The 27,251-nt window shown below is 37.5% G+C and overlaps 1 protein-coding gene across 4 annotated transcripts in view; it reads right to left on the bottom strand.

The window, feature by feature from the left end:
• The window catches only part of ARHGAP12 (Rho GTPase activating protein 12), a 120,435-nt gene that overhangs the window by 91,612 nt on the left and 1,572 nt on the right, over positions 1 to 27,251 (bottom strand). For 3 of the 4 annotated variants that reach the window (XM_042991339.1, XM_042991338.1, XM_042991336.1), the window contains exons 2-3: positions 10,642 to 10,680; positions 7,802 to 8,556 (exon numbers count right to left, since the gene is read on the bottom strand). In XM_042991339.1, coding sequence (XP_042847273.1) covers positions 7,802 to 8,479 — 678 coding nt within the window. In that variant the 5' untranslated portion in view covers positions 8,480 to 8,556; positions 10,642 to 10,680. Of the gene's footprint in view, positions 1 to 7,801; positions 8,557 to 10,412; positions 10,503 to 10,641; positions 10,681 to 27,251 lie in introns of those variants that run through there. The other variant, XM_042991337.1, reaches the window with a different exon arrangement.

Consider the following 27,251-nt stretch of genomic DNA (forward strand, 5'->3'; position numbering starts at 1 on the left):
AGGGTGAATAACCGAAGTACAAGGAATTAGGGGGGTGAAACTATTCAGTGTGATACTGTAATTATGGATACACAATAGTATGCATTTGTCAAATCCCACTGAACTTTACAGCTCAAAGAGCAAACCTCAGTGTCTCAATGTATGCAATTTTTTAATATAGAAACTCAAGGTGGGGTGGGGAATCCCAAAACAGAAAGCAGAATATGATTTTTTTAAATGTTATAAATGTATGCAGCGACCTCATTAAAATGGGGGGGGCGGGGGTGGGTAGGGTGATGATCAAAGAAACTTTGAAAATGAGTCTGTAAAACTAAAATCAAAAAGAACTGAATTTTGGGGTGCTTGGGTGGCTCAGTGAGCTAGCTATCCAACTCTTGATACTGGCTGGGGTCGAGCCCCATGACGGGCTCCGCACTGGGCATGGGACCAACTTGGGATTCTCTCTTGCTGCCACTCCCCAGCTTGTGAGCTCCTACTCTCTTGCTTTCTCTCAAAATAAACAAACATTAGGAAACAAAAACAAAAACAACTGGAGCGCCTGGGTGGCTCAGTCAGTTGAGCATCTGACTCTTGGTTTCGGCTCAGGTCATGATCTCACGGTTTCATGAGTTTGAGCCCCGTGTGGGGCTCTGTGCTGGCAGAGCAGAGCCTGCTTGGCGTGCTAGCTCTCTTTCTCTCTTTCTCCCTCTCTCTGTCCCTCCCTGATTTGTGCTCTTTCTCAAAAATAAATAAAAACTTTAAAAATAAAGTAAAAAAAATAACTGCATATGAAGTACTATATTCTATTTAATAAAGTTCTATCCACAGGGATACAAGTTAACAATTCTGATACTCCTATACACTTGTATTGAACAATTATGCAAATGGATAGTGGACAATGGAAGCCCCATTTCTCAATGTTGGGGAGGAAGTTTATAGATAAGCAATGATCCATGCAGGAAGAGATTACAGAGTGGAAGACATCAATATGAACCCAGGTTTAGCTCAACATAGATGCAGATGATTACATATGGAAATAATTATAGATTGGGTATATATATGAGTTAGCATATCTATGTTTATTTCCTTGCTCTGTCAGCTCAGAGGGCCTAGAAGCCATGACATCCTAGTAGCATCAGCACACTAACACCCAGAACTTGGTTTCTAATACCATTCTCCAGTTAAAAAAACAAGGGACCCCACGGAGAAATGGCTGATTCTAGGGCTGGGGCATAAAATACAGAGGATGAGCATGGAGCATCCTGAAGTGCCAGCAAGTAAGGAATGGCTAAAACACACATACACACACCTGAAAGAGTTCTCAAAGGCCAAAACTGAAATAATTGAGGAACAAAATATAGTAGTATTGATCATAATGCAAGGTATAAAGAAAAAATCTGTGAGTCTATACAGATATAAATAAATAACTGAATAAATGGTGCAAAACATACAAATTTCTCATATAAAATAATTCCAAATAATTTATGTAGACACTGTACACTCAAAGAGGTAGGGCATAATTCCTCCCCTTCTTATGTATGGGCCACTATAGCAACTTCCTTCTAAAGACCATGGTATGGAAAGGGAGGGAGAAAAAGAGTAACTTTACAGTGGAAAAAACTGACAATAACAGCTATCAGGTGATCAAGGTCACTATCAACACGGATAAATGATGTTGGTAGTTATTTACCCTTGACAAGATGTGATGAAAATGACATTTTACCTCTGTGTCTTCCTGCCCAAAAGTCTAGAACTACAGTCCAATCATGAGAAAAACATGAGACAAATTACAAAATAGGGTCATTCTACAACACCTGACCAACACTCCTCCAAACTGTCAAGGTCATTATAAACAAGGAAACTCAGAAAAACTATCAAAACCAAGAAGAACCTAAGGACACATAACTACTAAATGTAATGTGGTATTCAGGAAGAGATAAAAAAGAACATTAGATAGAAAATAAAGAACTCCTGAAAAAAGTATGGACTTTAGTTAATAATGTATCAATATTAGTTCATTAATTATGACAAATAAATCATACTAATATGTTAACAACAGTGAAAACTAGGTGTGGGGTATATCAGAAGTCTATAATTTCTTCACAATCTTTCTTTAAGTCTAAAGGTGCATTAAAAAAGTTCAAAAGTAAGAATAAAAACAAATCGTGGGCACCTGAGTGACTGTCAGTGGAGCATGAGACTCTTCACCTCAGGGTTGTAGGTTCAAGCCCCACATTTGGTGTAAAGATTACTTAAAAATATAATCTTTAAAAAAATAAATCAACTGTATTTCTATATACTAGTAATGAATATGTGAATACCAAAATTAAAAACTCAGTATCACTTACAATTGCTCTAAAAAATTTAAATACTTACGTGTAAATACAACAAAACACATACAGGACTTTTACCAAAAACTACAAAACGCTGATGAAAAAAAATAAAATTAGATCTAAGTAAGTGGAAAGAGACACACAATATACACAGATTAAAGACACAACATAGTAAAAATGTTCATCTTCTCCAAAATGACATGGAAGTTAATGCACTTCCTATCAAAATCCCAGCAAGATGTTTTATAGATATGGATCAGACTCTTCTAAAATGTATGAGGAAAAGCAAAGGAATTAGAATAGCTGAGTAGTTTCCTGTGGCTGCCGTAAGAACTTAATACAAAGCGGCTTAAAATAACAAAAATTTATTCCTTGCCAGTTGTGGAGGCCAGAAGTCCAAAATCAGTATCACCAGGCTGAAATCAAGGAACTGGCAGCGCTGCACTTCCTCCAGAGTCTCTAGTAAACAATGCTTTCTTTGTCTCTTCCAACATCCGGTGGCTGCCAGCATTCCTTGGCTTGTGGCCACATCACTCATGTCTTCAAGGCCAGCATCTTCAAATCTCTCTGTGCTCCATCTTCACATAGCCTTCTTCTTTGTGTGCGATGCCCCCTCTGCTCTTCTCTTGTAAGGACATTTGTGATTACATGCAGGGTCCAGGAGAATTTCTTCATCTCAAAATCCTTAACTTAATCTTATCTGTATAAAGATCTTTTTCTTAAAAAAGAAATGTTCCAGGGATTAGGATCTGATATCTCTGGTGAATATCATTTAGCCTACTACAATAACTAAAACAATTTTGAAGAACAAATTGGGAGGAATCAGTCTACCAATTTTAAGACATATTATATAGCTACTGTAATCAACGATGTCTGAGAGGTGCCAGGTAAGCATCTGACTCTTGGTTTCGACTTGGGTCATGATCTTGCAGTTCTGTGGGTCTGAGCCCCACATTGGGCTCTGCACTGACAGAGTGGAGCCTGCTTGGGATTCTCTCTTCCTCTCTGCCCTTCCCCCACTCACCCTCTTTCAAAATAAATAAAATTAAATATTAAAAAAAATCAAGGATGTCTGATATTAGAGTACGGAAAGACACATATATGAGTGAAACACAATAAAGGATCCAGAAATAGATCCATACAAATATGGCCTACTGATTTTTCACAAAGATATAAAAGCAGTTTACACACACACACACACACACACCCTCTGGAGAACCCTGACTAAACTAGCTATGCTGTTAAGAGTATAAAAAGACAAACTATAGACTGGGAGAAAATATTTGCAAACCATGTATCTGGCAAATGACTAGTATCTAGACAATATAAAAAACTCTCTACACTCAAGAGTACAAAAACAAACAGTCCAATTAAAAAATGGGCAAAAGATATGAAGGACATTTCAATTAAAAGGATCTATTGATGGCAAATGAGCATATGAAAAGATGTTCAACATCATTAGCTGTTAAGAAATGCAAATTATAATCACAAGATATTATTACACACCTTTCAGAATGGCTAAAAAAAAAAAAAAAAAAAAACAAAAACAAAAAAACAGTGCAACATCAAATGCTAGTGAGCATGCAGAGAAACTGGATCACATATATTGCTGGTAGGAATATAAATGGTACAGCCACTCTGGAAAACAGTTTAGCAGTCTCTTTAAAAAATTAAACACACATCTACCATAACATTAGCAATACTCATGGGCACTTATGCCAGACAAACAAAAAGTTATGTTCACTCAAAAACCTGTGCAGAAATGTTTATATATAGCAGCTTTGTTTACAACAGCAGAAAACTGGAAACCTAGATTTTCTTCAATGGGTTAATGGTGAAACAAAGTGTGGTACATCCATATCACAGAATACTTGTCAACAACAAAAACAGCGAACACTGATACAGTTACCTGGATCAATCTCCAGAGAATTACACTGAATGAATAAGCCAACCTCATAGCATATGATTCCATTTATATAATATTCTTGAAATGACAAAATTATAAAGATGGAGAACAAATTAGTAGTAACCAGGGTTAAGGAGGGATGGGGATGGGAGGAAAGAGGATGTGGTTATAAAAGGGCAATATAAAGGATCCTTGTGGTGATGGAAATGCTCAGTATCTAGATTGTACAAATGACAATATCTTTTTTTTTTTTTTAACGTTTATTCATTTTTGAGAGACAGAGCATTAGCAGGGATGGGGCAGAGAGAGGAAGACACAGAATCTGAGGCAGGCTCCAGGCTCTGAGCCATCAGCACAGAGCCCAATGCAGGGCTGAAACTCATAAACTGCAAGATCATGACCTGAGCCGAAGTCAGTCGCTCATCCAACTGAGCCACCCAGGCGCCCCACAAATGACAACATCTTGATCGTGATATGACAGTATAGTTTTGCAACTGGATAGAGGACACAAGGGAATCTCTCTGTATTATGTCTTACAACTGCTTTTATGAATCTACAAGCATCTCAAAATGAAAAGTTTAATTAAAGCAGATTGACCAATGACACTATAAGTCAGAAAAATGACAATCTCCTAGAAGACACATGAGGGGCAGGGGAGCAGCTCAAGGTTACAGAGGTGTATACGTAAGTCAAATCCATCAAGCTGTGCATTTAAGACTGCTGCAATTTACACACTTGATTGTATGCTCTGCCTCAGTAAAAGATTATTTTAAATTGTCATATGATTATTAATCTTGTTCACCATGATGATGGCATTGGCTGTGTATGAATGTTTTCAATTGTCTGTAAATTTATTTACCTGAGTACCTTTTAGCAGAAGCAGTTTAGGTAGAATGGTGGAGCTAGAAGTCTTACTAGAATGGGTTAAGGAGTGAGTGAGAAACAACAAAATGCAGAGAAGCAAATACATACAACTCTTCCCGGGAGTTGTCAATAAAAGAAAAGGGTGATAAAGTGATACTCAGAGGGGAAGGTATTATTGAAGTGCTTTACTAAAATGTGAAAAACACGAGATTTAAATGAGGGAGAAAACATGGTAAATAATCAACCACATGAGCACAATGCTGCATAATATTTAGCAGATATGGAGGGGAGAAGAGAGACAATGCTTGCACCACACAAGGGGAAAGGGGACTGCTGATACAGGTGTACCTATAGATTTGATGGTGGAAATAATAATAGAAATAACAACAACAACAGCTCTATTTTACTGAATACTTACTATGCTAGCCAGCCCCAACATGGACCCCAATGATCCTCATCTCCTGATACACATACCCTTTATGGTCTCCTCCCACACAGAATAGAAGTGAGATGTGTAATTAATAGGAAATGACAATGTATGACTTCTAAGACTGGCATAAAAGACAATGTAGCTTCTACCTTGCTCTGTCTTGGACTGCTCCTGAGGGAAAGCTGGTCTACAACACAAGCACCTGTGAAGAGGCCCAACTAATTTCATGTGAGTGAACCATTTTAGAGGCAGCTCCTCCAGCCCAAGCCAAGCCTTCACAAGACTACAACCTCATGAGACCCTGTGCCTTTAAAACCAGTCATTTAACCGGCTTCTGAGTTATGGACCACAGAAACTCTGAGAAGATGTTACAGTTTTAAGCCACTAGACTTGGGAGGAATTTATTAAATAGCAATAGATACATAATGTACTTATACGCAAAGCATAGTTGTAAGCATATTAGATATAGTAGCCCACTTAATCCTCAACAACCCTGTGATCCCATTTTAAAATGAGGAAACTGAGACACAGAGGTTAAGCACTTTGCCCCAATTATGGCAGAGCTGGTAAGTGGTATGGAATCAGATCCAAATCTAAAAAGCCAGTGCTATTAACTGCTGTGCAATACATCCTCCCCACAGCTGAAGCATTTCCATCCTAAAGCTTTTATTTAGGCTACAGACTAATAGAAGGTAATAGAAGGTAAAGTTATTTGACCTAAGAGAGCAGGGAAAAGCAGGTGAATGAGAGAAATGATAAAGTTTTGAAATACTTGTCATGAACAGTTAGGAAAAGGACCTGCTAGAGAAATTTAGCAGGATTTCCAAGCAGTGTTAAGGGCTCAGGAGAGGTCAGGAGCCATGAACTTCCATGCAGTGAATTTAAGATGACCATAATGAAGAGAACACAGGATTGCTGGGATACATAAATATAAAACATACCGTGAACTGTGATGGCTATCAGTAATAGAAAACGCATCTTTCCCAAGTCCCGCTAGTTCAAAAAGAAACTATGAACAGAAAAATTCCAGGAAACACTGTATATCCTATGTCAAAGTATCTCATAAAGACTGAAGAAATAGAAGCCTCCTAAGACACATGATGGTAAACTGGCAGTGCTACTTCATTAACTGCCCTGATCTCAAACATCAGAAATTTTTCTAGAGAATCTTCCCTTTTCCATTCAAAATGTCACAAAAAAATTAAAAGCTATAGTAAGAACAAACTAGTTCCATCAGAGTCAGACCACATCTAAGACCAGCCTCACAATTACTGACTTAACTTGATGAATAAATCTTACAACAGAGCTTTAGACCAAAAATTTATCAATTTACAATTTCACTTAAAATTAGACTTCTCCAGGGTACCCGGGTGGCTCAGTCAGTTAAGCAAACTACTTCAGCTCAGGTCATAATCTCCCAGTTCATGGGTTCAAGCCCTGCATCAAGCTCTGTGCTGACAGCTTGGAGCCTGAAGCCTGCTTCAGATTCTGTGTCTCCCTCTCGCTCTGTCCCTCCCCCACTCATTCCATCTCTCTCGCTCTCTCTCTCTCAAAAATAAATAAAACATTAAAAAAAATTTTTTTTAATTAGACTTATCCAAATACATTCAAGTTTTGATTTCATGCAATTGCTTTTAATTTTATTTCACTTTACATGACAAGCTGGCATAAACTAATCTCAAAATAAAGTTGGATAAGGAGGAAAAAAATCAAATCACTGACACACAATCTTTTTCAGGCCAATGCTCCACGCAAACAAGTGTGTATATTTAAGCACTTAAGACACCAAAGTGCATGAATGAAGGCAAAGATTTGTCAGCTAGTTTTTAAATATTAGAGGTTAATAAACAAGTTTTAAAGAACAAGAGTTAGCAGCTAACATTCCAGTGACACCTTTCCTCATATTCCCACTATTACCTGAAAACTTATCACAAATAAGCCAAATGAGTACAATTAGAAAACAAAGTTGGTCTAGTAAAAGAAATATCACTGGGTAAGTAAATCCTTTCTACCCTATGCATTATCAATAGTGAAGACCAAAAAAAACTTTTCCACACTTGAGGCAGCTCTAGTCCCACAAAGGTACGAGAACTATGGAAACCATAAGGCCAACCTTTATGAACTCTACAAGTTATTACACTATTCTCCACCTCATTTAGTCAGGATAGAACCTATTCTAATAACAAAGCAAAATGAACAATGCCTAACTCCTACAAAGATTTTAATTAAAATCTGCAATATTTTTGTTATGGTAGTACAAGTGCTCCATCATTCTACTTTTCATCTTACCCTTATCTGCTCAGTGGAGCTGCTGCTAAGTTCATCACCAGATTCAGAATCCTGATGTACTCTTTCTGAGCCTTCTCCTGCTGAATCACAAGACTGTTCCTGGGAGAAGCTAGTTTTCTCTATGTCCAAGAACTCCGGGCCGGGAAAGTGACCAAATAAGCGCGTCCTATTCTGGCCAGAAACTTTAGGAGAATGTGAATCACTGTTAAACTTTCCATTATTATGGGTCAGGTCCAGGCTTAGGTTCACAGTCTGACATGGATTATAGTTGGGTCCAAAATTCTGATTGGCATCACGAATAAGACCTGTTCCTTGAACAGACGATGACGGCTTTCCAAAGCTCGAAAGCTCAGGCAATTTGTTCACATTTTCTGTTGACCTCTGAAGATGAAGACTCTGTATCATTTTCATAGAATTATTTGGCAGTCCAACTGCCTGTTTAACAGGTGGCATGAGAGCTTTACGGGTGACCTCCTTGACATACTGAGCTGGCACATAAAAGGCTTTGGAGTTCTCATCTGGTTTGACTTGCCACCAGTCGTCATTGGTCTTTTTCACCAAGATGTATCGTTCTCCTTGTTTTATCACGATCTTTCTGTCCTTAGCTTCATATTCATAATCATATTCCACTTCAATATACACTTGTCCTGGAATAGTCTTCCCACTTCTGTCAGCCATTTTTATTCAATAATGTTCACCTCTCAAACAGGATGGTATGCCACATTATGGCTTTATGCCTTGTTGGATTAATACAGCTATTTTTATTTAAATGGAAGAAGAGAATAAAGAAAAAGTTAACACAGCCTGGATTTTTAATATTTATCCAAAAGCATCATATAATCAAGGTATTTAAAGAATACTACCAGGGCGCCTGGGTGGCTCAGTCGGTTACACGTCCGACTCTTGACTTCGGCTGAGGTCATGATCTCACGGTTCATGAGCTGACAGACTGTGCTGACAGCACAGAGCCTGCTTGGGATTCTCTCCCTGTCCCTCTCTCTGCCCCCTACCCTGCTAACATGGGAGTGCACTCTTTCCTTCTCAAAATAAATAAATAAACAGTTTTAAAAAATATTACCTTCACCCTCCAAAAAGTAAACATGTGTCTAATATCATATGTATTTTCCTACATTAAAAACATCCATTCTAACTGTAATCTACATTTTCCAGTCATTTATAAGCAAAACCAAACCAATTACTGGAACAGTAAATATCCTAACCAGCCAGACAGAAAAAAATAATAATAAATAAGAGGTGAGAATTTTCCTTCTTTTCATGACTACCTAAAACCTCCTTCACTTTCTTAGAAAGGCTCACTAATAATAACAAATACATCTTAGGCACTTACCAAGAGGCAAGAACTGAGCTAGGTTCACTTAGCAAGTCCTTCTTTGAAGCTGGAACTGAATTTCAGTAACCCTGTACTATTTTCTAAAATGGTCAAGAGTATTAATATGCTTTAAAAAATTATCCAATTATATGAGTTTCGTCCAACATAAATGGATAAAAAGGAGAATACTGTTATTTCCAGACAAAGTACGCACATGAAGAAAACAAAACTCCTAGTTTACTTTGTTTCCATGTTGTACCTCAGGAGGGCCACAATCCTTGTCAGGCTGAATCCCACAAATGGAAATAAATAACCAGTCTTATAATTTTTTTTTTTTGAGAGACAGAGAGCAGGAGCTGGTAGGGTGGGTGGGAAGGGGGAGAGGAGGGGGTGGGAGAGGGAAAGAATCTTAAGCAGGCTCCATGCATAGCACAAAACCCGAAGTGGGGCTCCATTCCATGACTCTGGGATCATGACCTGAGCCAAAAATCGAGTCAGACTGAGCCTGCCCAGGTGCCCCCGATCTTTTTATTTATAAATGTTAAAAATTCTTACCCCCTCTACCACTCAAAGTCTGTTGCAGAATGAGTTCTAACTTGGCTTGAGAAATCTAGGATTCACTTTTATTTCTATATCAATTCCAAAATACTTTAGTACTTCATAGAATACAGTATTCAAGCTTCAAAGTGATCATAGCATCTCGATATTGCTACAACTCAAGTACCAACTGCTGTAGGATGAACTGTGTTCCCCAAAAAAGGTATGTTTAAGTCATAAACCCAGGACCTATGAATGTGACCTTATTTGGAAATAGGATCTTTGCAGATGTAATCAATTAAAGATAAGGTTACATGTCATTAGGGTAGGACCAAAATCCAATGACTGGTGTTTTTATAAGGAGAGGGGGATCTGGAGGCAGAGAAAGGAAACACATAGAGGAAAAACTACGTGAAGTCAGAGGCAGAAAATGGAGTGAGGCAGCTATAAGCAAGGAACCCCAAGGACACCCAGCAGCTACCAGAAGACAGAGGCAAAGAAAGTCTTTGCTAAAGCCTTCACAAATGGAGGACAACCCTGCCTTTATTTGGGACATCTAGCCTCCAGAACTGGGAGAGAATAAGTTTCTATTGTGTTAAGCCACCCAGTGTGTGGCACTTTGTTACTGCAGCCCTAGGAAACTAATATTAACCCAAGGCTCAAGGATCCTAAGGCAAAGCTAAGCAATTCTGAATACCGAGATACACCACAAATGTGTAAACCTAAGGTCCCATGATAACCTACCAATTCTCTTCAGCACCCAAATGCTGGGCATAGTATTACTGGGTGCTGTATGTACAGTAACAATCATTTCCTTGAGGACATTTTTCTTCTCTGTAATAGATAAAGCCCATAAGTCCAGATGATAAATTAGTGACACAATTTCAGTAACTAAAACTTTTACTTTCTGGACAAAGTACTTGGATAACAAATTTAATAATGTTTTGAAAAAGATTAAAAATAAAAAACTTACCTTAAAGGAAGAAATAAATATCCAGTATTTCATTCAAACCTATAAAAAAATAATAAAGTTCATTAACTTTAACCAGGATTGCTTTAAGAAGGCTAATAATATTGTTCATGATTTAGAATAGCTGCGATGTGTTGCTCACATTTTTATAACAGCTCTATGAAACAGTACAATTTTATATCTCAAGACTGTTCCGCACCACCCTCCAAACGTGGACAAATACAAGGTATGCTTCACCACTGCCCCTCCTACTTCACTCTCACATGGTTTCAATTTCATTTCTGCCCCTTATTTTTTATTCTAACAAATATCTTTAAAATTTTTTAATAATTTGAAAGCAACCTTTGTAAAATTGTTAAAATGACAGAACTGGTTTTCAAGTTTATGGTACTCAATGGATAAAGAGAATGACAACAAACACTCCAAGCTATTGGGAGTCCTAACATGTTTCCCCACAGATTACTTACTAATTATAAATAGACGAATACACCTTTACAACAGAGAAATCTGGCAGTCATGAGCTTAACCAAGTGATCAAATGCAGTAACACCAACAGTGGGACAACCTTGATGATATATGCCTCCTAATGTGATGTACACAATGTTGCCTAAGTTGTATTCTTGTCAAAAACATGCTAAATCTTGTTAATTGTTAAGAAACAATTAATTCCAAAGTATAAGACATTCTATTAGATAACAGACCTGAACTCTTCAAGAAATACAATTTCATGGAAAAATGAATAAGGGAGGAAGAGTCTTCTAGATCAAAAGAGATTATTGGACCACAACAACAAAATCCACTTGGTATTTTAGTAGGTACCTAAAACTTACAACATGCAAAACCTACTTCCTAGCTCTATCCCACCCGAGCCCCACCAGATCTGCATGGTCTTTCCAATAGCAGTAAATAGAAAGTCTAACCTTCCAAATGTTCAGCCTTTACTTTCATGCATTACCAGGACATTAGTCAGTATGTGCTTTAATCCTTTTACCTACATAAAAGTTTTTCACTACAACTTTTTAAAATTCCACACTGAAATACTTCTCCTCAGGTGATTTTTTTTTTTTTCTTTTGCTATCCAGGAAGTAATAAAGTAACTTAAGCAACACCTCTAAGCTCATACATACCATAAGCAGTCAGGTATTTATCCGCAGCAATGAAGAAAAGGAAAGTATGAAGAATAACAAGAAAACTGTATGTCACGCTAGTAGGAGAGAGGCTGGGCAGTGGGGACCAACAATAGGTTAAAAGCCAATCCATGCTCAGTCCCTTTCACTGCCAGGCTTTATGACTACACCCTGCCCTGTGACTACAAAGATAAATATGAAGGAGAAGTTAGAGAGAAAGATGAAGTAGTCAGTTCACTATGTTCAACATGAGACATGCAATCTAAAGTTTAAAAAAAAATGAGACTGGGAGGACAAAGAAGATGGAGAAGTAGCCAAAAGACTTCTACATAGAAAAAGAAATTGGATATCAAGGCAGACAACATGAACAGGAGTAGACACATGGGATAAGAATAGGGGAAATGGAGCTGACATAGTTTTCTAGTTATAATACTGGGGTGGTGAGGTGGGGAATGAAACTGGGAAGCCCCTAAGAGAGACTATTAAAATTATAAACTTCTAGAAAGTCACATAGCAGGAATTATGTATCACAACCCAAGGTCTAGGAAAAGTTACATAAAATAAAAAAGAGGAAAGCCTTATTTTAAGTTATGGATTCAAAGAAAATTAAAATAATTATGGGGTAGCTCTAAAAACTGAGATCTAAGTGAAAATTATCTGCAAGTATATTATATTGCCTAATTTTATTTAAAAACATAAGCTATATTAAAACAAACATTTATCTTTTTCTCTACTCTCCAAACTTGTGGATTCTTCTCTTTAGATAGGTTAAGCACTGTTTATCCTGCTATTTTACCCTCTCAAGTATTTTGATTTGAATCTTACTCATCCAACTATAATGCTCTGAGCACAGCTCTCCTCGAACTGAAATACATTCTGTACTCATCACCACACTCCCCCATCCACACTCATCACACACACACATCTTAAAACTAAGTACCCAACCACCAATATATATAAAGTTTTTGCTTATCTACTGACCCAGTACCAACCACTGCTTTACTCGGCAGTTTCAACAACACCCATGTAGGCTTTCCATGACTCTTACCAGTTTTCTTCCTCATGTTTCAACAAGAACAGATATATACAACTCCTTACATCTTTTACTTCTCTTCTTCCACGTCAGCTTCAGAACTTTCTACCGTGCTATTTTAAAATCTAATAGCCTCCTCCTTTCTGTCTGCCTTTTTTTTCCCCCTCATTTTCTTTCCCACGGCAAATTACACAGCTCAGCACATGTTATCTTCCTCCCCCAGGACATCTGTTTTAATCAACTACATCTCTCAGCATGGTATCTTTACTAGGTATATCAAAAAGTAAACAAATGAACACAATCTTAAGAGAAATACAGTAAATGCATCCATAATTAATGAGTCTATAATTTTAGGGGGATGAGTCTACAATTTAAATCTAACACATATATGTACAATGAGTATAGCAATTGTAATGCCATGAGCAACAAAATATTAATATAGCCTCACGTGCATAAATATTAACCAACTTTGGAGCACCTGGGTGGCTCAGTCGGTTAAGCATCTGACTTTGGCTCACGTCATGATCTCGCGGTTCGTGAGTTTGAGCCCCACGTCAGGCTGTGTGCTGACAGCTCAGAGCCTGGAGCCCACTTCTGATTCAAAGTGTCTCCCTCTCTCTGCCCCTCCTCTGCACACGCTCTGTCTCTCTCTCATTCTATCAAAAAGAAACAAACATTAAAAAAAAAAAAAAAAAGAAACCAGGGGCGCCTGAGTGGCTCAGTCGGTTAAGCATCCGACTTCCACTCAGGTCATGATCTTATGGTTTGTGAGTTCAAGCCCTGCGTCGGGCTCTGTGCTGACAGCTCAGAGCCTGGAGCCTGCTTCCGATTCTGTGTCTCCCTCTCTCCCTGCCCCTCCCCCACTCATGCTCTGTCTCTGTCTCAGAAATAAACATTTAAAAAAATTTAATTTTTTTTTTAACGTTTTTATTTATTTTTGAGACAGAGAGAGACAGAGCATGAATGGGGGAGGGGCAGGGAGAGAGGGAGACACAGAATCGGAAGCAGGCTCCAGGCTCTGAGCTGTCAGCACAGAGCCCGACGCAGGGCTTGAACTCACAAACCATAAGATCGTGACCTGAGCTGAAGTCGGATGCTTAACCGACTGAGCCACCCAGGCGCCCCTAAAAAAATTAAAAAAAAAAAGAAACCATTTAAAAATATAAGTAAATATTAACCAACTTAAAAAGTACAATTTAGGCCACTTTTTTTTGACATGAAGCCCTCCACGTAGTTTTGAAAGTACTTGTTTAAAATGAATAATCTCCCTAAAAAATTAAAAATAAATAAAATGAACAATTCGTAAACAGGCCTCTACTGAAGAAATCAGTTAAACGTAATGAACACAATAAAATAGTTAAGGACAATTCCAGCATTAAGTTCTAGCATAAAGAATTATACGAGCAAATAATTATTTATTTATTTATTTTTTTTTTTAATTTTTTTTTTTTTAACATTTATTTATTTTTGAGACAGAGAGAGACAGAGCATGAACAGGGGAGGGTCAGAGAGAGAGGGAGACACAGAATCTGAAACGGGCTCCGGGCTCTGAGCTGTCAGCACAGAGCCCGATGCGGGGCTCGAACTCACAGACCGTGAGATCATGACCTGAGGCGAAGTCAGCCACTTAACCGACTGAGCCACCCAGGCTCCCCAATAATTTTTTAAATTGTACACTTGCACAACAAAAAATCATAGGCCACTTATCAGGCACTTAGAGTTTTTCACAATGCATGACACCTGTTTTCTAATAATAAAAACGTGTAGGATGTAAGACATTTCTTTAGGCCTAAAGAAGAGAAGAAAAATATAGTGATTAATATTATCAACTATATCGGCCATGAAGAAATAGCAAAAACAGGGACAGAAGAAGGATACAGGAAATATTTGGGTAACTGGAAAGCAGGAGAGAACACAAACATAGAGTAGTAAAAGAAATTTAAAAACTGAGATTTAAATCTGAAAGAATAATGAGGAAACAACAAAGCATTTGAGGAAGCAAGCATTTTTTACTAAAAATTACATTTGCATAGGGTATTTTAGAATGATTCGTGCCATAAAGTCTTAGTCAGAAATAAGGGTGGACGTAATAACTTCTTGGATTGTTACAAGAATGGAGAAAATACTCTAATTTAAAAGGGAAGAAATATGATATTGGGTTTTACAATGAGTTTTTAGTTATACCACCAAATATACAATCCATGAAAGAAAAAAAAATAGGAGTTTATTAAAATTAAGAACTCCTTTGTGGCAGACACTGCTAAAAGAATGAAAACACAAACCACACACAAGGAGAAAATATTTTCAAAATACATACCTGATTAAGGACTAGTGTCCAAAATATACAAAGAATTCTTAAAAGTCAATAAAAAGAACCTAACATTTTAAATGGAAAAAGAATCTGAAAAGACAAATCATGAAAAAAACCAGACAAATGACAAATAAGCACATGAAAAAGTGCTCATCATGCCATTAGGGAATTACAAATTAAAACAAGACACCACAGCACACCTCTTACAATAGCTACAATCCAAGAAAAGCTGACAACACAAGAGCTAGTGAGGATGTAGAGCAACAGGAACTTTCATTCACTGCTGGTAGGAATGCAAAATGGTTCAGCTACTTTGAAGACAGCTTAGCAGTTCCTTACAAAGCTAAACATAGTCTTGCCATACGATCTAGCAATCACACTCCAAGGTATTTACCCAAATAAGTTGAAACCTTATGTCCACAAAAAGTCCTGCAGGCAAATGTTTACAGCAGCTTTATGTATCACTGCCAAAACCCGGAAGCAACAAAGAAATCCTTCAATAGGACAAAGGATAAACCAACTATGTGTGAGACATCCACACAATGGAATATTCTTCAGTGATAAAAATAAGGTATCAAGCTAAGAAAAGATACAAACTAATCTTAAATATATTTTGCAAAGTGAAAGAGGCCAGTCTGAAAATGCTACACACTGAATGACTTCAATTATATCACGTTCTGGGAAAGTCAAAACCATACAGACAGTAATTGCCAGGACGGGAGGAGGAGACGGAGGGTTCCACAAGCGAAGCACAGGGGATTCTTTTAGGTCAATAAAACTATTTTGTATGATACTGTAATGGTGGGTGTAAGACAATGTACACGTCAAAAGCCATTAATCTTTATAACACAAATAATGAACTTTAATGTATGCAAATTTTAAAAATTCATTTAGGCAGTTGGGGGAATGCCAGGATTTCCCAGGAAAGCAGATTAAGACAAGATAGTCTAATAGTATGACAAATGCATGGAACAACCTCACTGAATGGATGGAGGGTGGGAAGAGGATGCTGATCTAACTTATTCTGAAAATAAGTGAAGTTTGTAAGAATATAGGCAAAGGAATTGAACATAAATACTGTATTCTAACTTGATAAAAAACACATCCCATGGGGGTACAAGTCAAAAATTCTGATACAGCCATATTTGTGTATTGTAACAAAATAATTAATTAAATGGAATATGGATGATAGGAACCAGGTTTCTCAGTGATGGAGTGGAAACTTATAATCATGGGGAAAAGACTAGAATATCCATGGATTAAACTTGGAAACATCAATACGAACTCATTTTTAGCTTACTATGGATAAAATAACAAAGGTGATTCTGTAATGGACAGAAAACACGAATAGACACTTTTCCAAAGAAGACATCCAGATGGCAAACAGACACATGAAAAGATGCTCAACATCACTCATCATCAGGGAAACAGAGATCAAAACCACACTGAGATACCACCTCACATCCATCAAATGGCTAAAATTAACAACTCAGGAAACAACAGATGTTGGCAAGGATGTGGAGAAAGGGGAACCCTCTTGCACTGTTGGTGGGAATGCAAAGTGGTATAGCCACACAAACAGTGTAGAGGTTCCTCACAAAATTAAAAATAGTATTAACCTACAACCCAGCAACCACACTAGAAATTTATCCAAAGGATACAAAAATGCTGATTCAATGGGGCTCATGAACCCCAATGTTTATAGCAGTGCTATCAACAATAGCCAAATTATGGAAAGAGCCCAAATGTCCATCAACTGATGAATGGATAAAGAAGATGTGGTTTATACATACAATGGAATACTACTTGGTGATAAAAAAAGAACGAAATCTCACCATTTGCAACAATGTGGATGGAACTGGAGAGTATTATGCTAAGCAAAATAAATCAATCAATATCATATGATTTCACTGATATGTGAAACTTAACAAACAGATGATCGTAGAGGACAGGTAGGAAAAGTAAGATAAAAACAGAGAGGGAGGCAAACCGTAAGAGACTCTTAAATACAGAGAACAAACTGAGGGTTGATGGGGGTGGAGAAAATGGGTGAGGGGCATTAAGGAGGACACTTGTTGGGATGAGCACTGGGTGTTGTATGTAAGTGATGAATCGCTGGAATCTACTCCTGATGCCAAGACTACACTGTTATGTTAGCTAATTTGAGAATAAATAAACTAAAATAATAAAAATAAATAAATAGAACAATAACAACAAAAATAAAGGTGATTTTATAAAGAAATACTACAGATATGTATGTATATATTGCTTAGTATACACATTTTGCTGTCAGTAAAAATGATACCTAACAGCAACAAGTACACCTAACATCCAGATATGGTTTCTAATACCGTTCTCCAAATAAAGGAAACAAGGCTCTTTGGAGAGATGGCTGATTCAAGGACTGGGGCAGAAAATATACAAGATGAGCCCCTAGCTCCTTGTAGTGCCATAGTGACCCTTCCCCCTCTGGATTTTAAGGACTATATTTACTTTTTTTTTAGGACTATCTAGTCCTTAGATCTAAATGCTTATCATTTTTTAATGCTTATTATTAAACTACTGTCTTCTTAAACTATAATTCAAAGTGATATGGCGCCCATTTCATATTCATATTAAAATATCTTAGGGGGGGCCTGGGTGGCTCAGTAGGTTAAGTGTCCAAATTCATGTCAGGTCATGATCTCACAGTTCGTTGAGTTTGAGCCCCACATTGGGCTCTCTGCTGTCAGCACAGAGCCTGCTTTAGATCCTCTGTCTCCCTCTCTCTCTGCCCCTCCCCCACTCATGGAGCTCTCTCTCAAAAATAAAAATAAAAAAAAAATCTTACATTATGCTGCCCCACATTTGAATAATTTAAATAAAAACTCACATTTCTGTAATTCTTTACTTTTACACACTGCATTTATGGAGAATCACAGTGCCTGTTTTTCTCAATAAAACATAAATTACAATTACTTAAGAGGCAGTAGGGTTCAGAATCATTCTAAAATAATCTCTTATACGTGGAGAGTAAATACTGATCCAGCTGATATATGACAGAGCAGAAAGTGAGGAGCCCACTGTATTAAAAATTTCACACACTCAGTACTTCAGTAAACCATCCTGATCAAGCCCTTTCAAACCAAAAATGATTAAACTAGAATTTAATCCTTTCAGATCCATTTGCACACACCAGGAAGACAGCCTATAAGGTTAAAAAAAAACAAACAAACAAACTCAGACCTAGTAAAAAGTCTAAGGATCAAAAAATTTTCTTGAGCCAATAGGTTAACTTCCTTTTCCTTCAGATTCTATTTCATAAGCTACCTATATGGATACTGGCTCCATGTTAACCTTTAAAACCACCCTTCTACAATAATCAATTCTGCTTCTGTATTTTTCAGCTTTCTTATTACTTCTTTCTGAATGCACTCCAAACAATGGATTCTTCCTTCTATACCCAACACCTGAGTCCCATATTTTAATTTCTTATTAAGAAATTTCTATAATAACCATTTTTAATTAAAAAAAAGAAAGTAACCTTTTTTACAGGTCACATAAATTTGATCTTGCCTTGGTGGCATCAAACCTGTCCCCCCTTATAGTAACAGCACCTTGATTTTCCTTTGGGGAAGCACCCATGCTCATGATCTCAGTCCATATCATTACACAAGTTGTCATATATTAATAAGAATATCAGGACACCAGGATGGCTCAGTCAGTTTAAGTGTCCAACTCTTACTTTCTACTCAGGTCATGATCTCGTAGTTTGTGAGATCCAGCCGCAAGTTGGGCTCTGTGCTGACAGCACGAAGCCTGCTTCAGATTCTCTTTCTCCCTCTCTCTGCCCCTCCCTTGTTCACTCTCCCTCACTCTCTCGCTCTCTCTCAAAATAAACTTAAAAAAAGAAAAGAAAATCATAACCTTGGTCTTTATAAAGTTTAATAGGATTTCTAATCCTCTAATAATTTACTCTAGAAGAAAAACTTCATTCACTTCACAATTCTATTGGTTACCTCGGTATTAACCACCCTCTCCCCCAACCCATTCAGATATTCCTCCAAAACTATACACATTACCCTCTTAAAATCTTTGAAATGACTATTTACATTCAACTACTTTCAAATGTTTACCAAATCCTGTGCTTTAAAAAAAGATACAATCTACAAAACAAAGGCAAATACAAGAATAGTGATTATTAACATCTGGCCATTGCAAAGCTCTAGTCAGACCTCAGTAACTTTTCAAAAAAGAAAAAACTATTCTGTTTAATGCTTACATTATACCAACCTACTCCAAATTAACATCATGATAAGAGCCATTGTTGGCAAAGGAGTTGAATAGATATTTTTCCAAAGAAGGTAACACAAGTGGCCAATAACAAAGAAAGATGGGGGCGCCTGGGTGGCGTAGTCAGTTAAACTCCCAACTTCAACTCAGGTCATGATCTCACAGTTTGTGATTTCAAGGCCCACATCGGGCCCTGCACTGACAGCTCTGAGCCTGGAGCCTACTTCAGATTCTGTGTCTCCCTCTCCCTCTGCCCCTCCCCGGCTAACACTCTGTCTCTCTCAAAAATAAATGTTTAAAAAAAAAAAAAAAAAGAACATGGAAAGATGCTCAACATCACTAATCATTAGGGAAATGGAAATCAAACCACAACAACCAAAAAAACCCCAAAATAACAAGTGCTGGTGAGGATGTGGAGAAATTGCAATTCTTTGCACTGCTCGTAGAAGTGCAAAACAGTAGCAGCACCGGGGTAAACAGTATGGTGGTTTTTTTAAAACATCCAGCAATTCCACTTCTGGGTATATATCCAAAAGCAGGGACTTGTAAACATATATGGACACCCATGTTAACAGCAGCACTAATCACAATAGCCAAAAGATGGAAAGAAAAACCAAATGTCTGTGGACAGATAAATGCCTAAACAAAATGTGGTACATACATAAAATACTACTGTGTATATATTACCACAATAGTCATTGCAGAATACAATTTAAATCACCTTACACCTGCCTACCCCCAAACCACAAAAGTCACTAAAATCCTCACATAGCTTTTACAGATACGCTTTCAAAGTAAATTTTAAAAGGCAAAAACACATTCAAACTTTTACAAAACTGAAAGTAGCACTTATGTGGCATACAAATGATGAATTATCACTACTACCAATCCCTCAGATTGAAAAAAGAAAGCACACTATGATTCCTAATTTTTATTCAGATTTAAATTATTTTACAAAACATTGAAAATCCAAACATGCAAATTAAACCAAAACAAGATTATTGCTACACACCAACCACAATAAAGTTATTTTCAAAAAATAAAGACAATACAAAATGTTGATAAGTCTACCAACAACTGAATCAGACACACAGTGCTAATGGAAATACTAAAAACAGTGCAACCAGTTCAGTAGTTTCCTATAAACAAAGATTTTCTGCAGCCTGAAACAAATTGTTCCTGGGCCATGAAACAAATCTCAATAAATTTCAAAGGACTAAAATCATACTAAGTATATTCTCTAACAAATGAATTAAGTTATAAATTAACAAAAACTTAGCTGCAAATTTGTTGTTGGAATCTAAACAACACACTTCTAAATAACTCAGAAGTCAAAGAAGAAATCAAACAGGAAATCTAAACTGAATAAAAATGAAAACATGACATCTCAAAACTTTTGGGATGCAGCTAAAGTAGTGTTCAGAGAAAATTTATAGCACTAAATGGCCATATTAGAAACAAAAGAAGTCTCAAATCAATGATGTACACTTCCCCTCTGAGAAACTACAAGATGAACATCAAGCAAATTAAACAGCAAGTAGGCAGAAGATATCACATGATAAAGATCAGAGCAGAAATCACTGAGAGAGAAAACAGAAAAGTGTTAGATGAAATCAGAAGCTGGTTCTTAAAGATCAGTAGTACTAACCCTCTAGTCAAATTGATCCAGAACACAAGGGGGAAAACCATGAATTACCAGTATCAGGCATTCAGACAGGGAACACAACTACAGCTTTAAAGGCATCAAAAGTAAGATAATACTATGAACAACTTTAACCCAATAAATCCAACTTAGATGAACCAGACAAATTTCCTGAAAGACAAATTGCCAAGGCTCGATAACCTAAAAAGCCCTGTATCTGTTAAATTGACATCTCTTTAAAAATCTTCCCACAAAGTCCTAGCCCAGATGGCTTCACTAGAGAATTTTACCAAAAATATAAGGAAGATAATACCAATTCTACACAAACCTTTTGAAGAAAATTGCAACGGAGAAAAAAACATCCCAATTCATTCTATCAGGTCAACATTATCCTCATACCAAAACCAGACAAAGACATTGTAAGAAAAACTAAAGACCTAACATCCCTCATGAACATACATACAAACTTATCTCCAAGAAAGGACTCACATTTAAACATATACAGAACTATTCAAGTCAACAAGACAACCCAATAAAAACTCTGAGTGCCTGGGTGGCTCAGGAGGTTGGTGTCCAACTCTTGATCTCAGCTCAGATCATAATCTCACAGTTCACAGGTTTGAGCCCCACATCACGCTCTGCGCTGACAGTGTGGAGCTTGCTTGGGATTCTCTCTCTCTCTGTCCCTCCCACACACACTCACTCTCACCCTCTGTCCCCCAACTCTCTCAAAATAAATAAACAAAAAAAAGACAACCCAAGAAAAAATAGGTAGAAGATATACTTATCCAAAGAGGATCTACAGATGGTAAATAAGTCCATGAGAAGATGCCCAACATCTTTGGTTATTAGGGAAATGCAAATTAAAGTCACAAAGAAATAATACTACACATTTATTAGAATGACTAATATTTAAAAGACTGACCATATACCACTGTTTTCTGGAATGTGGAGCAACCAGAACTCAACACTGCTGGTGGACCTGTAAAATGGTAAAATTTGGAAATAGTCTGAGAGGTTCTTAAAAATTTAAATATATATCTACCATATGACCCAAGGATTCTATTGCTAGGTATTTACCCAAGAGAAATGAAACCAGGTGTCCACACAAAGACCTGTGTGTAAATGTTCACAGCGGCTTTATTTGTAACAGCCCCAAACTGGAAACAATCCAAATGTCCATCAAGAGGTGAATGGATAGGGACGCCTGGGTGGCTCAGTCAGCTGGACTTTGGCACAGGTCATGACCTGGCAGTTTGCGGGTTCGAGCCCTGCATCCGGCTCTGTGCTGACAGCTCAGAGCCTGGAGCCTGCTTCAAATTCTGTGTCTTCCTCTCTCTCTCTGCCCATCCCCCACTCGCACTCTGTCCCCTCAAAAATAAACAAACATTAAAAAAAATGGTGAATGGATAAATTGTGGTATATCCACACAATGGGATATCACCTAGCAACAAAAAGGAATGAACTACTAATACACACAACAAACTGGATTTCACAATAATTTTGCTGAGTGAAAAAAAATCCAGACAAGAAAGACTGCATACTATATGGGTCCATCTACATAAAATTCTAGAAAATGGAAATGAATCTAAAGCCCCAGAAAACAAATCAATGTTGACCAGAGAACAAGGGAATGAACTATCCTGAGCTCAAGAAAATTTGGGGGGGGGGGGGGAAGGGAGGAGATTAACATGTTCTTTATAGTGGTGATGGTTTCACAGGTTATATATATACATACATACATATATGTATATATATATATATATATATATATACACACACACACATATACACATACATCAAAACTCATTAAGTTACACATTTAAAATATATGCAGTTTATTAGACAGCAATTATACCTCAATAAACCTGTTAAAAAACCCTGTAATAATACAAATTTAAGGGGCGTCTGACTTCAGCTCAGGTCATGATCTCGCAGTTAGTGAGTTCGAGCCCCGCATCGGGCTCTCGGCTGGTGGCTCGGAGCCTGGAGCCTGCTTCGGATTCTGTGTCTCCCTCTCTCTCTGCCTCTAACCCCACTCTCTCTCTCTCTCTCAAAAATAAACATTAAAAAAAAAATTTTTTTTTTAAATAATACAAATTTAAAGCACCAAATATTACTTTCTCCTATACTACAATGACTTTAAGTATATATAAAGGATATCTTGCATGGTAAGAATACTAGCAACTGGAATTTTCATTCACTGCTAATGGGAATGCAAAATGGTACAGACACTCTGGAAAACATTTTGTCAGTTTCTCATAAAGTATACATTTACCATATGATCTAGCCATTCCTTTTCAATACCTCTAGGTATCTACCCAAGAAAAGTGAAACCATAAGTCCATACAAAGGCCTTACATCAACATTCATAACAGCTTTATTCATAAGTGCCAGAAACTGGAAACTCAAAGGCCTATCAACTGGGGCACCTGGGTGGCTCAGTCGGTTAAGCATCTGACTTCAGCCTAGGTCATGATCTCACAGTTCGTGAGTTTGGAGCCTGCTTCAGATCCTGTTGTGTCCTTCTCTCTCTGCCCCACCTCCATTCCCACTCTGTCTCTCGCTCTCGCTCTCTCTCAAAAATAAATAAACATTAAAAATTTTTTTTTTAAAAAAGGCCTATCAACTAATGAAACCCTAGACTAACTGTGGTACATCCATGTGTAAAATAGGAAAGAATGGAAACCTTAAGAGATCCTGGGAAGGGAGGAGGAGTGGAGGAGGATGGGCAAAATGGGTGAAGGGGACTGGGAGATACAAGCTTCTAATTATGGAATGAATAGGTCATGGAATTAAAAGGCAAAGCACGACGAATATAGTCAATGCTACAGTAATAGTGTTGTATGGTGACAGATGGTAGCTACACTTGTGGGTGAGCAGAGTATAACATGTAACTTTTCGAAATACTATGCTGTACACCTGAACCTAATGTAACATTGTGTGTCAACTATACTCAAACTTTGACACATCCTTGTGAAAATGGAAAGAGAAAATGTGAAAAAGTACTTAAACTATAAAGCTTGATACAGACCATCACATTAATCACTGTTCACTAAAGGAAACAAAGTGGTGAAAGAAAAGAACCCACGAATCATATTGTATGTAGCCTTCTACATCTGGCTTATTTCACTTAGAACAATGCTTTTGAGATTCATCCATGTAGTTGCATGTATCTATAGTTCACTTCTTTCTACTGTTAAATGTTATTATATGTTAATGTATACAAAACTGATTTTTTTAAACAAACCAGTAATATATAGCAAAATAGTGGTAATTTTCAACAAACTTTTAAAGCTACCACTCAAACGTAAAATGTATTCTAAATTCTCCTGTGGCAAAAAAGCACAGAAATCAAGGTTAGAGGTCTGAAATTTAGATCTAGGATTTGCCATTTATGAGCACCTTAACTTACCTGTAAAACAGACAACACAAACCTCAAAAGATCCTTGTAAGAATGGAAAGAGAAAAAAGCACTCTGTCAACTATAAGGCATGATACAGAATATCCACACTAATCACTTATTCAAAAATGCAAAAGTTGCGGGGTGCCTGGGTGGCTCAGTCGGTTAAGTGTCTGACTCTTGATTTTGGATCAGGTCAGGATCTCACAGCTCATGGGTTTTGAGCCCCCTGCAGGGCTCTGCTCTGACAGCGAGGAGCCTGTTTGGGATTCATCCTCTGTCTCTCTTTCTCTCTCTCTCTCTCTCTCTCCCTCCCTCCCTCCCTCCCTCCCTCCCCCACTCATGTTCTCTATCTCAGAAATAAATAAACATTTAATAAAAACATTTTTAGATGAGTTCTACATTTACAGAATTATTGCAAAGATAAACAGAGTTCCCATATACCCTGTATACAGTCTCCTCTACCTTTAACATCTTATATATGTATGTATGGTACATTTGTCACTGACACAATAACCATGCTCTGTTCAGATTTCCTTAGTTTTCCCCTAATGGACTTCTTCTGCTCTAGAATTCCATTCAGAATACCACATATACATTTTGTAATCATATCCTGTAGCTTTTTTCTTTTTTAAGATATTTTTAATGTTTTGAGGGAGTGAGAGAGACAGAGCATGAGCAGGGAAGGAGCAGAGAGAGAGGGGCAGAGACAGAGGGAGACACAGAACTCAAAGCTGGCCCCAGGCTCTGAGCTGTCAGCACACAGCCAGACACAGGGCTCAAACCCATGAACTGTGAGATCATGACCTGAACAGAAGTCAGACACTTAACCTACCGAGCCACCCAGGCGCCCCATATCCTGTAGCTTTTAAAACACAAGTTACTGGGGAGCCTGGGTGGCTAAGTTGGTTGGGCATCTGACTCTGGCTCAGGTTGTGATCATGATAAAATCATGGTTTAAACGGTTCATGGGGTTCATGAGTACCATGTTGGGCTCTGTCCTGACAGCTGGGAGCCAGAAGAAGCCTGCTTTGAATCCTGTGTCTCCCTCTCTCTCTGCCCCTCCCCTCCCTCTAAAATAAGTAATAAACATTAAAAAAAAATTTTTTTAAACACAAGTTACTGAAACCCAGACAATATAATGACAGCAGTATGAGGTGAGGCCCCAAAATCTGCATTCCTATCAAGTTCCCAAAGGATGCTGATGTGCTGATGGGGCTAATGTAAAAATACACTTAGAAGAGCAGTGGTCTAGATTCTAGACTCCAGAAGTGATGTCCAATGCAGGAGCCACTAGCCAAATGTGGCTACTGAGCACTTTAAGTGTGGCTAATCTAAATTGAGATGTGCTGGATGTGTAAAATACACATAGGATTTGAACACTTAGTCTGAATACAAGAATCATGTGGATTACATGATATGGTAAAATTTATTTCACTTGGGTTCCCCCCCCTTTTTTTTAACTTTTTATCATGTGACTACTAAAAGCTTTAAAATTACACAGGTGAGGTGCGCCTGACTGGCTGGCTCAGCTGCAGCAGCATGAAACTTTTGATCTCATGGTTGTGAGTTCAAGACCCATGTTGGGTGTAGAGATTACTTAAATAAAAAATTACATTACATTAAATACACAATACTTTTGGACAATAGTTTGTGTGGCCTGGGCAGAAGAGCAGCAAGGGTATCTATCACCTGGGGGATTGTTAGAAGTTCAGGTGATTCCCATGCACATTAAAGTTTGAGAAACACTAATTATCAACAAGGGAGGGGTGCTTAGAGATGTCAGCGTTTGGCAGTTTGGTTCAAATAAAAAGCTAATGAACTGCAAACTGAAACTGCAAAATATTTAAGTCAATGAAAGTAAATGGAAAATGGCTGAATCACAGCAAAGCCGTCCACAATTGAGGATGTATCATAATTAGACCAGTTAACAACAGAAGAAAAGAAAAACCACAAAGATAGTGGCCCAATGGGTTCCTCAAAAGAGAGAGATTTGAAAAGCATGATTTGAAGTAAAATGATGGTATGTGATAATCATACCTTTTCAGGTATGATTCAATCCACAAAACACTGCATATTTGCAATTAAAACTAAAAATGTTAAATATGAGATAAAATAAAAGTTTAATTTCACTTTTCTCTCCCACTATTAGAAAACTGTAATGTCCATTTGGGCCAGATTCACCTTAAGTTACCTTTTCTTAGTACCAATTTTCTCAGATAAGCAAAATATTGGTACTACCACTTATACCTCACTATATTCACTGCTTTATTTCAATCAATTTAAACATTTTATTACCCTCCTTTTCTCAGGAATGTCAACTTCATAACTTCAAGTACTTAAGTTTGTAAAGCCCACTGTCTATCCACCTATTTACAAAAAAAAAAAAGCACCCAACAGATACTTTCTAATTAATTAAATGAAAACCAAGTGATTAACTGCAAATAATACGCTGTTTTTCTACAGCATTTATAGTACACGTTTTCACTTGTGCCTCACAACTAGTACAGTAAGTAAAAAATAAAAATATGTAAGTTATTGTCTATATATGAATAACCTTTACAAATGGCATTATATCAAAAATTAGTGCGTTAGCAATCTTTTCCAACTTTTATGGTGGATAAAGTTGAACAGAATCCTATCAACAAATCCTGGACATACACATACATAAACACATAATCTGTTCATTACACTTCATTTTTTCTCCCAAGCACAAACCCCTCCAGAGCCGCGGAGCTACATGCAACCGCGGGTCCCACATGTGCATCGGGCTTGTCTGGCTCTTCACGGTGCACTGCTCAGGGTTAAAATTTCACAGCCTGCTT

The sequence above is a fragment of the Panthera tigris genome, chromosome B4, assembly GCF_018350195.1.
Source record: "Panthera tigris isolate Pti1 chromosome B4, P.tigris_Pti1_mat1.1, whole genome shotgun sequence".
Classification (NCBI taxonomy): Eukaryota; Metazoa; Chordata; class Mammalia; order Carnivora; family Felidae; genus Panthera; species Panthera tigris.